The sequence below is a fragment of the Oncorhynchus kisutch genome, unplaced genomic scaffold (genome assembly GCF_002021735.2).
Source record: "Oncorhynchus kisutch isolate 150728-3 unplaced genomic scaffold, Okis_V2 scaffold4075, whole genome shotgun sequence".
In the NCBI taxonomy this organism is placed as follows: domain Eukaryota; kingdom Metazoa; phylum Chordata; class Actinopteri; order Salmoniformes; family Salmonidae; genus Oncorhynchus; species Oncorhynchus kisutch.
In genome coordinates, this window is record NW_022266020.1 from 7,501 (window position 1) to 20,871 (window position 13,371).

A 13,371-nucleotide genomic window follows, 5' to 3' on the forward strand; every position below is an offset into this window, starting at 1 on the left:
TCTCCCCCTTACGTAACTATAGTACCCAACATTCCATAGGGCTCAGTCAGTGTGCGACGGGTCAACAGAAGCATGGAGATACAGTAGGTCAATGGGATTGTGGGTTCTGTGGCGCTACAAAACAGCTTACTGTATTCCATCAACCAGACTATTAGTCTTATGTAACTACAGTACCCAACATTCCATAGGGCTCAGTGAGTGGGACGGGTCAACACAAACGTGGCGTTAGACCCAGTCAGGTAAGACGTGGGGTGGAGAGGGCTACTTGGCTGAGACAATTTGTTTTTATGTAACGATAACTATAATCCAAAAACACACACAGGAAAAACAACCTCGGATCCTCCAGACCAGAGGGACTTTCGGGAACTGAGATGAACATGTTTACGAGAGCAACGTTGTACCGACACCAATCCAACACTCTGACTTTAGTGTCGGCCGTCAGAGCACAGTCGTGTTCATGTGCTGTGTGCATATAGCTGAACAGAATGTGAGGTTCTCATCAGAGACTGTAGAAAGGTGGGGAGGTGATCTGAGGTTGTATTTAGGTTCTAGTCAGACAATGTAGAAAGAGAGGTGAGGTTCTAGTCTGGTTTTAGTCAGGTTCTAGTCAGACAGACAATGTAGAAAGAGAGGGGAGGCAAAAGTTGAGGTTCTACTAAGGTTCTGGTGAGGTTCTAGGTTCAGACACGTACCCTGAAGAGCTTCCTGCACTCCTGGATCATGTGTGCCAGGCCGGTGGTGGCGGCCAGGTTCTCGTTGAGGTCCCTCTGGTCAGGTTTACCCAGCGGCTGCTTCCTGTTCATCCCCCTATCACAACACACCAGGAAGACAAACACACAGGACAGTTAGTCATGTCCACTTAGGACAGTTAGTCATGTCCACTAGTGAGACAGAAAGAGGAGAGGAAAGAAAGAGAGAGGACAGAGGAGAAGAAGACAATCTGTCATAAGGTTTGATGTAACCCCCTATACAGACTCTCTTTCCCTCAGTTCTCTCTCTCTCACTTCCTCTCTTCCTCCCCCCTCTCTCCTTCCCCTACATACAGTAACATCCTGCTCTATAGCTAGAGTTTGTCAGCCTCTCCTCCTCTCATGTTGGTGTGAGGCTGGGCAGTGTATTACAATACATGGTCATATATACTGAGTCAAGACAAAAAAAGGAGATAGGGTTGGTCACTCACACTCTCTCTCACACTCTCTCACACTCTCTCTCACGCTCTCTCACACTCTCTCTCATGCTCTCTCTCTCATGCTCTCTCTCACGCTCTCTCACACTCTCTCTCACGCTCTCTCTCACGCTCTCTCACACTCTCTCACGCTCTCTCACACTCTCTCTCATGCTCTCTCACGCTCTCTCTCACGCTCTCTCACACTCTCTCTCATGCTCTCTCACGCTCTCGCTCACACTCTCTCTCACGCTCTCTCTCTCTCTCTCTCTCTCTCTCTCTCTCTCTCTCTCTCACACACACACACACACACACACACACACACACACACACACACACACACGCACACAAACACACACACACACACACACACACACACACACACACACACACACACACACACACACACACACACACACACACACACATACAGAGACATAGACAGAAAGAGGTAGGCTTGGTAAAGGTGCACAACACAGGCACGCACAAGTAGGTACACGCACACACAAACACATACACCCTCTCCTAGTTCCCCACAACACCCCAACCCTGCCCACCGTGGCGAGGAGCTCTCCTTGCGTCTCAGCGTGTTAAGGTGGAAGAGCGAAGGCGCCAGGCAGACGGCCAGGTTGGCGCAGGTCATCTGGTTCTCTGCCACGGCGGCGGTGACGTCACTCAGCAGGCACAGGAGGGTCTGCAGCGCCTCGCGGCTCTCGTCTGGCAGCAGCAGCACGGCCGCTCGCGTAGCCTGAAGACGCAGCTCCTTGGGCATGTCTGAGGGAATCACATTCAGTTCAACTCAGTTCTGTTCAGTTCAATTCAGTTTGGTTCAGTTTGGTTCAGTTCAATTAAGTTCAATTCAGCTCAATTTAAAAACATTATTTTGTTGAATTTTGACAAGATGGAAAATGGTCTCACATACAAGGTTTATCATGAATTCCAGACAGCTGGTTGCCAGCTACTTACTGTATTTCTGCATTTCTTATTGCAGTGCTGTATGATGACAATATTGTACCAGCAAATGCTATTTTGTCTTAATGAATTAATAAACTTGATTGATGGATTCCAAGAGGGCATTTGACATTGTTTTGCTGTAATTACATTGTACAGTTTTCATGCCAGCAGACTGTCAATGATATTGATTTATATTCAGTAATTAACTTTAACTAGCTGTTTGTATTTCAAACACAAATGTTCTAGTGAGTCATGGAGCGCTGTGGCAGAGGAGAGATGGAGTGTGTACCACCACATCATCTGTTATTGCCTGTTTGTTTTCCGTCCACAATCTCTCTCCCTCCCTCCCTCCCTCCCTCCCTCCCTCCCTCCCTCCCTCCCTCCCTCCCTCCCTCCCTCCCTCCCTCCCTCCCTCCCTCCCTCCCTCCCTCCCTCCCTCCCTCCCTTCCGGGCTGACAGACATGCACCTACAGCTTTTTGTGAGGCTATGTGTGTGTTCCCCTTCAATCTCCACATTATTTTAGATGAATGTGAATATTATGGGTGTTAATACCTGTCAATGTTAAGTTTGTGTTTCTGTGTATGTGTGTGTGTGTCCCTCTCTCTGTTCTTACATTGATAGATCTGCAGGAAGGTCTCAGACAGTTTGCTGGTGAGTAGCGGCTCTGGAAGGTCCCGGAAATACTGCTTCAGCATGTCGGCCACGTCGTAAGCTGATTGGCCCTCGTAACTGACTCCACCTCCGTCGGCACCGCATGTTTCGTTCATCTGACGGAGCGCCTGAATACGTGATTTAACCCCCGACTTCCTGAAGAGACCCACCTGGAAGGGTAAAGAGAGAGAGAGAGAGAGAGAGAGAGAGAGAGATAGAGACAGAGAGGGGGAGGGGGGAGGGAGAGAGAGACAGAGAGGGGGAGGGGAGAGAGAGAGACAGAGAGGGGGAGGGGAGAGAGAGAGACAGAGAGACAGACAGAGAGAGAGAGATAGAGAGAGATAGAGAGAGAGATAGAGACAGAGAGAGACAGAGAGGGGGAGGGAGAGAGAGAGAGACAGAGAGAGAGAGAGAGAGAGAGTGGGAAGGGAGAGGGAGAGAGAGAGAGAGAGAGAGAGAGAGAGAGAGAGACAGAGAGAGAGAGAGACAGAGAGTGGGGGGAGGGGAGAGACAAAGGGGGGAGGGGGGGAGGAGAGAGAAAAGCGGGAAAGAGAGATTGTTGATGTCATTTTTTTATTACCTGGAACAAGATCTAATGAGTTATCAATTCAAGCCCACATTCTCATCGTTTGCAATTTTGATTGAATAAGGGGCCCATTGTTAGTGTGTAGCTCGGTGGTTACATCACAACGGTATTCAGTGTATTTTTAAGACGATGCACGTCCCAAATGGCACCTGATTCCCTATAGGCCCTGGTCAGAAGTAGTGGACTAGAAAGGGAATAGGGTGCCATTTGGTTTGGGACACAACCCATGAAATCCATTAGAATTCTTGAGGAGAGTGTTCTTTCTGTTGGACTTAATCAATGGGCTTTTTAAGTTAATGGTTTTACAAAATGGCTGCCATCTGGGAGGAAAAAGAGCTCTGGCTTGAGGAGAAGAAATACTTTCCGTGAGCTTTCACCATTTCAAACAGAGGCCCGTTGTCCAGTTTAGGAGAGCATGCCATCCCTCATTCTCTCTTCCATTCCTCCATCCCTCCCTCTCTCTCTCGCGCTCTCTGTCGCCATAGCAATCCCTTGGCTCTGTCTCTCTCTCTCTTAAACAGACTGACAAAGGTGACTAAACAGCTGGAAACGTTTGACTCTCCCCAGGCCTCCCTGTGTGTGTGCGTGTGTTTCAGGACCTTCTTGTCTCCCAAACACAGTATGTGAGGCCTCAAAACTGACACAGAAAGAGTGTGTGTGTGTAACACACTGTGAATATTTAACTGGCCATTTTCCCCAAATTCCAACTCTGACAAAAAGACTGATTCTTCCAGGGAAATATACAACTATGCAACCAGGAGACTAAATTAAGAGATGGGGTGGTGTCTGTGTGTTTGTTGTGTAATGGGGCTTGGGGAGACAGACAGACAGACAGACAGACAGACAGACAGACAGACAGACAGACAGACAGACAGACAGACAGACAGACAGACAGACAGACAGACAGACAGACAGACAGACAGACAGACAGACAGACAGACAGACAGACAGACAGACAGACAGACAGACAGACAGACAGACAGACAGACAGGTTAGACAGACAGACAGACAGACAGACAGACAGACAGACAGACAGACAGACAGACAGACAGACAGACAGACAGACAGACAGACAGACAGACAGACAGACAGACAGGCAGACAGACAAGTTAGACAGACAGACAGACAGGTTAGACAGACAGACAGGTAGACAGACCGTACCTGGTCCAGACATTGGCTGCGTAGATAGCGCATGGCCTGTTGAATGCTCTGAGGCAGGGGCTGACCCGTACGCTGGACGTTCAGCAGCAGAGGCACTCCAAACACATTTCGGTCTTTGTAGTCCCGCACCTTGATCCGCTTCATAAACTTCGGCACAGCCCTGCAACCCACACACAACACACACACATAGAGGGACAGGTTAAAATAGCCAATAACAACACACACACACACACAGAACATATACACACACACACACGAACACAGAACAGACACACGTACGCACGCTCACACAAACGAGTGTACTCACACACACACACATGGTTTTGCAACAGGAGTAAAGTAGGTGTTGGACTTTGACCTCTGTCCCTGTCCTCTGTCCCTGTCCTCTGTCCCTGTCCTCTGTCCCTGTCCTCTGTCCCTGTCCTCTGTCCCTGTCCTCATCCTCTGTCCCTGTCCTCTGTCCTCTGTCCCTGTCCTCTGTCCTCTGTCCCCTGTCCTCTGTCCCTGTCCTCTGTCCCTGTCCTCTGTCCCTGTCCTCATCCTCTGTCCTCTGTCCTCTGTCCCTGTCCTCTGTCCCTGTCCTCTGTCCCTGTCCTCTGTCCCTGTCCTCTGTCCCTCTGTCCCTGTCCTCTGTCCTCTGTCCTCTGTCCCTGTCCTCTGTCCCTGTCCTCTGTCCTCTGTCCCTGTCCTCTGTCCCTGTCCTCTGTCCCTGTCCTCTGTCCCTGTACTAACAAAGCAGTGCTAACATTGTAAATGTCCACTACAGAAAGCAGCCCACATGATGACTACCACACACAGCAAACTACAACACTCAATCCAACCGCTTCTGCTATTCTGGTCCTGGACGGACGGCTACTCGGTGTATGTGTGTGTGTGTGCAGGGTTTCATTCCAACCCAACAGTAATACACCTGCCGTGTGTGCAGGGTTTCATTCCAACCCAACAGTAAGACACCTGCAGCGTTGTGGAGGCAGGAACAACAGCTCTCCAGGACTGGAGCTAGAGAAGCCTGTACTGTTTAATCAAACAGGATTTGACAGTATAAGGTCGTTCAGACCTGCACCTACAAGGCCACAGGATATTGTTAATGAGAATTGGTTCCCAACTGACAAACCTAATAAATAAAGGTTGAACACTAAACAAATGGAAAGAGCAGTAGTTTACTGCTACGCTGAATCACCAACGCTAACATTAGCATTAGCACATGTCACGCTACCACCTAGCTAAGGTGGGGTTGTTGTGTGGGTTTTGCAGAAGCCGAGCTTTCTCCCAGTTTATGAGAGGGAGGATAAACACAAAGACAATAGAAACCGGGAGGGAGGAGGAGAAGGGAGGAGAGGGTAAGGGGGGAGGAGAAGGGAGGAGAGGGTAAGGGGGGTGGGTTCGTAATGGTGTAAACATCCGCATCCGCACTTTGTGTTTGTGCCTCAGGCCCCTAACACTGACCATGTCACTGTGTGTGTGTGTGTGTGTGTGTGTGTGTGTGTGTGTGTGTGTGCCTCAAGCCCCTAACACTGACCATGTCACTGACCATGTCACTGTGTGCGTGCGTGCGTGTGTGTGTGTGTGTGTGTGTGTGTGTGTGTGTGTGTGTTTGTGCCTCAAGCCCCTAACACTGACCATGTCACTGTGTGTGTGTGTGTGTGTGTGTGTTTGTGCCTCAAGCCCCTAACACTGGCCATGTCACTGTGTGTGTGTGTGTGTGTGTTTGTGCCTCAAGACCCTAACACTGATCATGTCACTGTGTGTGTGTTTGTGCCTCAAACCCCTAACACTGACTATGTCACTGTGTGTGTGTGTGTGTGTGTGTGTGTGTGTGTGTGTGTGTGTGTGTGTGTGCCTCAAGCCCCTAACACTGACCATGTCACTGACCATGTCACTGTGTGCGTGCGTGCGTGCGTGTGTGTGTGTGTGTGTGTGTGTGTGTGTGTGTGTGTGTGTTTGTGCCTCAAGCCCCTAACACTGACCATGTCACTGTGTGTGTGTGTGTGTGTGTGTTTGTGCCTCAAGCCCCTAACACTGGCCATGTCACTGTGTGTGTGTGTGTGTGTGTGTTTGTGCCTCAAGACCCTAACACTGATCATGTCACTGTGTGTGTGTTTGTGCCTCAAACCCCCAACACTGACTATGTCACTGTGTGTGTGTGTGTGTGTGTGTGTGTGTGTGTGTGTGTGTGTGTGTGTGTGTGTGTGTGTGTGTGTGTGTGTGTGTGTGTGTGTGTGTGTTTGTCTGAATGTCAGGTGTTCTACTGCTCTCCGGGATGGCATAATGGTTTTTACAAGAGCACACATGTTTATGGGTGTGTATGTATCGTGTGCTGTTAAGTGTGTGTGTGCTACTCGCTTCTCAGAAGAATGACCACAGCTTGGTAAATGAGAAGGGAACATGCTACGATCCCAGAAGGGAATTCTGGGTATGTGCAGCCAAGCCTCCAGCTCAAAAATCAAATGGTCTCAGTGATTAAAAGATCTGACATAAGCCTGTCATAACCCTGTCGTAAGCCTGTCATAAGCCTGTCATAACCCTGTCGTAAGCCTGTCATAACCCTGTCGTAAGCCTGTCATAAACCTGTCGTAAGCCTGTCATAAACCTGTCGTAAGCCTGCCATAACCCTGTCGTAAGCCTGTCATAACCCTTTCTCTGCCCCTGCCACCCTGGAGAAGGTGTGGAGCTTCTCTGACTCATTGAAGCTGGGTGGGGTGAAGACAAGCACAGCACTATACAGAGATTTGAGGTGAGGCTCGAGCTATTTGCTTTGTCCAGATCATGAAGCTGGGTTAGATAAGAAGATGGAGGGAGGGAGAGGTGGAGAGAGAGAGTAAATTAGAGAGAGAGAGAGTAAATTAGAGAGAGAGAGTAAATTAGAGAGAGAGAGAGAGAGAGAGAGAGAGAGAGAGAGACAGACAGACAGACAGACAGACAGACAGACAGACAGACAGACAGACAGACAGACAGACAGACAGACAGACAGACAGACAGACAGACAGACAAAGAGAGAGTTGCGGTGAGGGAAGGAAGGGAGGGAAAGAGAAATAGAAAAGGGAGATTGACAGAGAGAAAAGAGATAGAATTCCATATAAGAGAATGATAGAGGAATACATCCCCTGGTCTGCAGTCTCAACAGTCCTCACAGACATCCCCAGAAGGACCAGACACCAAAGGGGATACTGAGTGACATTGGACAATCTCGAACCAGTGACCATAATCTATAATTGCATGATGGAGAGGGGGGGGGGGGGTTCGGTCATTTCGGTAATTGTCGAGGACTGGGCCTACAGACTCGGCCTCCAGGTCTACATTTTAACAGCCTGTGCGTGTGAACTCTGTGATTGCCCCCGTCAAAAGATGACAACGTATACCAGTGCACCAGTAATTAGCTAGCCTGGGAAAAGAATGTTGAGACCCCCCTTACGTTCAGACCCAACAGCCTGCTATCTGTGGGAGAAGAGGAGAAATAGAGCCTATGATTGTTGTGGTCTATTTGTTTGTAGGCCTAGGCTTCAACTAGCGCTATCGGAGCAGCATGCTAGGCTATAGGTTATAGGCTAACAAGGGTTTTTATACATACACTCGATATCATTTTTGGAGGCCTGCATTTTCAGCTGTTTTCGTGTGAGACCTCGTGTGAGAAAAAATTCCAATTTGTTTTGCCACAAACTCCAAGTTTTATGAACCGTAACTAATCAAAATGGCCGCCGCCGCCGACTCACCAGCTGAAGCCGTGTTTGTTGGTGGGGGTGTGTTTCTCCAGGAGGGCTGTTAGCTGGAGCAGGCAGAGCTTCTGGAGCAGGTTCATCTGCAGTACTGACTGGCAGCCCATCTGCCGCTGGGCCCAGGAGTGACTGGGCCGGTGGGAGGCCTGGAAACTGGGCCAGCGCAGTTTCTGAGGCCTTGGGTAGAGACAAATATATGTGTTAACCTAATATATAGCACAGCAAACAGAAACATACGGAGGGATATCAGAAGCACAAGCAAACTTCAAAATACAAAAGCACAAATGTTTGCAAAGAATTTCATATAAATATATATCAAATATGTGTGTAAAATATATAAGTCAAAATATATAGGTTAACGTATATTAGGTAAACATAAACAAACACACAAGTTTTCACACACAGAGACATATAGGAGAAGATACGTCTTCATCATTTTCAGAACTTGACCAGAGGTCATAAAGCCCTCTCCTCTGACCAGGTAACTAGCAGAACATCCATCCAGACGAGTCCTATGACCCCTGTGTTAAGAGATGCTCACTGGGATAACAGGGATTGATCGAGCCCAGAGGATCCCAACTCCGTTCCTCCAGTAGAAGTACACATTTTTATTGTGGCCCTGGACAAACACACCTGATTCAACTCGTCAACTAATCAACAGGCCCTCAATGAGGTTTGTCCGATGCTACAACAAAACCAGGTGCTTATGGGGGAACTCAGGGACTGGAGTTGGGAAGCACTGGTCTCGCCTGGCTGTCAGCGGCTATGGGAGCGCCGGAAACCTTCTGGAATTCTGCCTGTGGATTCCTGAGGGAATGGCTGCATCGTCGCGGAGACGAATCGGCATTCCCGAGATCCGAGGTATTCACTGCACCTCATCACCGTGACAGCCGGTTACGTAAGGGTCAGGGCTGGGAGAGTCGTCTCAACTTGTCCACCCTGTCTGTGTGTTCCTCCCTCCATCTGACTTTATCTCTGTCTCTTTCTGTACCTCTACCCATGTCTCTTTCTCTTTCTGTACCACTACCCATATCTCTTTCTGTACCACTACCCATCTCTCTCTTTCTCTTTCTGTGCCTCTCCCCATCTCTCTCTTTCTGTACCACTACCCATCTCTCTCTTTCTCTTTCTGTACCACTACCAATCTCTCTCTTTCTCTTTCTGTACCACTACCCATCTCTCTCTTTCTCTTTCTGTACCACTACCCATCTCTCTCTTTCTCTTTCTGTACCTCCACCCATCTCTCTCTTTCTCTTTCTGTGCCTCTACCCATCTCTCTCTTTCTCTTTCTGTACCACTACCCATATCTCTCTCTTTCTCTTTCTGTACCTCCACCCATCTCTCTCTTTCTCTTTCTGTACCACTACCCATATCTCTCTCTTTCTCTTTCTGTACCTCCACCCATCTCTCTCTTTCTCTTTCTGTACCTCTACCCATATCTCTCTCTTTCTGTACCACTACCCATCTCTCTCTTTCTCTTTCTGTACCACTACCCATCTCTCTCTTTCTCTTTCTGTGCCTCTACCCATCTCTCTCTTTCTCTTTCTGTACCACTACCCATATCTCTTTCTGTACCTCCACCCATCTCTCTCTTTCTCTTTCTGTACCTCTACCCATATCTCTCTCTTTCTGTACCACTACCCATATCTCTTTCTGTACCTCCACCCATCTCTCTCTTTCTCTTTCTGTACCTCTACCCATATCTCTCTCTTTCTGTACCACTACCCATCTCTCTCTTTCTCTTTCTGTACCTCTACCCATATCTTTCTTTCTCTTTATGTACCTCTACCCATCTCTCTCTCTTTCTCTTTCTGTACCTCCTTCTTTCTCCCTCTTTCTGCCTGTTTGTGCACCTCCATTCCACCACCCTCTCTCTCACCCTCCTTCTCATCCTCTCTCTCACCCTCTCTCTCACCCTTTCTCTCTCTCAACCCTTCATCCAAAACACTGAATTGAGCTCGCAAGTCCTTCATCTTAACACACAGGACATTTTCTCAAATGGGGACAATAACAATATTGGTGATATCTATAGATTGATTAACAGAGAGGTGATTAATTAATGAATTACTGACCTGTTAGATCTGGTGAGAGAGGCTCCCACTCCGGAGTCCCTCCTCTCCCTCATGGCTTCTTCCCCCTCTCCTTCTTCCCCCTCTCCTTCTTCCCTCTCTCCTTCTCCCAGAGGGTTACCCGTGCTGTCCTGGTCGCTCCCGTTGTCCGTCTCCTCCAGCCGGTTCTGCAAAGGTGAGGACGGACAAGGAGACGCTGAATCCAATGCCGAATCCGAATCCCCCTCATCTTCTTCCTCTTCGTCATCCTCTTCCCCGGCTGCCACCCTGTCCGTCCAGGCGTTGACGAATCGCTGCAGGCCGTTGACACATTCCAGCACATCCTCCAACTTTGGCCCCTCCCCTTCTTCATTGACTTCATCGTCTTCCTCACCTTGATAGGCCACGTTGGGCACGTTGTCGTAGAAACTCAGGCGGCTGTCCGCTGAGCCGGTGGAGCCGCAACGCGTTTGGCATCGACTACCGAGATAGCGCGGATCGGCATTTCCACTTTGCGGTGGTTGTTTGCCGTCGCCGAGCGCTTTGGGGAATGTGCCCGGTTTATGGCCTTCGGGAAGGTAGAAGAAAATCACGCCTTCTTCCTCCTCTTCCTCCTCCCTCTCTCCGTTGAGGCGACCACGCTTGCTTTGGTTTTGCTCAGCCACTATCCGGTTACTAGGCTGTTGCTGAGGTGGTTTCTGTCTGGTTTTGGGTTGGGTTGAACCTGGGGGTTGTTGTTCTCCAGGCGGCTGTAGGAACACGCTTAACGGGTCAAAACCTTCCAGGTACATCCCACCTCTCTTACTGGCTCCCACCGCGGTGCTGTGGCTTCGGGTTCGTGTCACCGGGCTCGGGGTGCTAACGGTGCTTCCGCTGCTTGCTTCTGATTGGCTACTGCCCGTGCTTCCGGAGCTCCCCATGCTGCCACTGCTGGTCTGCGTGGAGTAGGATACGCTCCTGTTACAGTTCAGGGTCATGGTTTGGGTCGGGTTGAGGGTGGAGATGTCAACGCAATTGAGGCGCCGTAGCTTGTCGTCGTCTAGTCCTTCTTTGATGACCGGCCCGCTGATCTCCAGTTTGGAAGGTCTTCCCCCGCCTCCGTTCTTCTTCTTGCTATTGGAAGTGGCGCTCCTCAGTCTGATGCTCTCCATGCGCTTGAGGAAACTCTTGGCCCGTGAGCGCGTGCTCTTCCCTCCTCTAGTCTCGCTCCCTCCTCCTTCTATCCCTCCTGTTCCCACAATTCCACTGGGCTTGCCGTCGAAGGAGAAGTGACCTTGGGTCGTCTCCAATGGTGAGTGTGGATGCCCGTCAGACAGCGAGTCCTCGGTGGTGCCGCATGACCCGCCCGTGCCCGAGGAGGAGCACATGCTGGCCATCGAGTTGGCGCGGGTGGCGCCCGCCGCTGGCGTGGCATCGCTAGATGTGGCACCATCGACTATCCCTCCCTCTCCCACACTCCCGCAGCTGTGAAGCGAGGCCACCTCAGGCTGCTCGCTGAGATCCGTCAGCACACTCTCCGAGCTCAGGCCCTCGCGGAGCTGCCCCTGACCGGCCGAGGGTCTCTGGACCTGGGTGAAGGGCGGCTGGTTTCCACCCGGGAGGAAGAAGACATCCAGCTCCTCCAGGCGAGACCAGCGCTTGCTGTCCCGCTGGAAGGTCCAAAGGCCACTGATGGCGCATGGCTCTTCCTCGTCTGAATCCTCACTCTGGATTAGAGAGAGAGAAGACAGAGGGGGTGAGGGCAGGTTAGCATTTTTCATCATGAATCTTGTTCTGGAGGCAGCTCTGCAGAGTGGTCAATAGCTGGCACAGCCACAAAGTAATAACATCTCAAACCTAAACTTAACCCTAACCTTAACCTTAACACTGGTAACCCTAATGCCTAACCCTAACCTTAACCACACTGATAACCCTAATGCCTAACCCTAACCTTAACTACACTGATAACCCTAATGCCTAACCCTAACCTTAACCTTAACACTGATAACCCTAATGCCTAACCCTAACCTTAACCTTAACACTGATAACCCTAATGCCTAACCCTAACCTTAACCACACTGATAACCCTAATGCCTAACCCTAACCTTAACCTTAACCACACTGTAACCCTAATGCCTAACCCTGACCTTAACCTTAACCACACTGATAACCTTAACCTTAACACTGATAACCCTAATGCCTAACCTTAACCTTAACACTGATAACCCTAATGCTAACCTTAACCTTAACACTGATAACCCTAATGCCTAACCTTAACCTTAACACTGATAACCCTAATGCCTAACCCTAACCTTAACACTGATAACCCTAATGCCTAACCCTAACCTTAACACTGGTAACCCTAATGCCTAACCCTAACCTTAACCTTAACACTGATAACCCTAATGCCTAACCCTAACCTTAACACTGATAACCCTAATGCCTAACCCTAACCCTAACCTTAACACTGATAACGCTAATGCCTAACCCTAACCTTAACCACACGGATAACCCTAATGCCTAACCTTAACCTTAACACTGATAACCCTAATGCCTAACCTTAACCTTAACACTGATAACCCTAATGCCTAACCCTAACCACACTGATAACCCTAATGCCTAACCTTAACCTTAACACTGATAACCCTAATGCCTAACCTTAACCTTAACACTGATAACCCTAATGCCTAACCCTAACCTTAACACTGATAACCCTAATGCCTAACCCTAACCTTAACACTGGTAACCCTAATGCCTAACCCTAACCTTAACACTGATAACCCTAATGCCTAACCCTAACCCTAACCTTAACACTGATAACCCTAATGCCTAACCCTAACCTTAACCTTAACACTGATAACCCTAATGCCTAACCCTAACCTTAACCACACTGATAACCCTAATGCCTAACCCTAACCTTAACCACACTGATAACCCTAATGCCTAACCCTAACCTTAACCTTAACACTGATAACCCTAATGCCTAACCCTAACCTTAACCTTAACACTGATAACCCTAATGCCTAACCCTAACCTTAACACTGATAACCCTAATGCCTAACCCTAACCTTAACACTGATAACCCTAATGCCTAACCCTAACCTTAACACTGA

At 49.2% G+C, this 13,371-nt stretch overlaps 1 protein-coding gene across 1 annotated transcript in view; it reads right to left on the reverse strand.

Moving 5' to 3' along the window:
• Window positions 1-13,371, reverse strand: part of LOC109876702 (rho GTPase-activating protein 7-like) — a 158,094-nt gene that overhangs the window by 6,594 nt on the left and 138,129 nt on the right. The window contains 6 exon segments of the mRNA XM_031822148.1: window positions 693-807; window positions 1,723-1,939; window positions 2,734-2,941; window positions 4,519-4,678; window positions 8,229-8,408; window positions 10,304-11,985. Coding sequence (XP_031678008.1) covers window positions 693-807; window positions 1,723-1,939; window positions 2,734-2,941; window positions 4,519-4,678; window positions 8,229-8,408; window positions 10,304-11,985 — 2,562 coding nt within the window.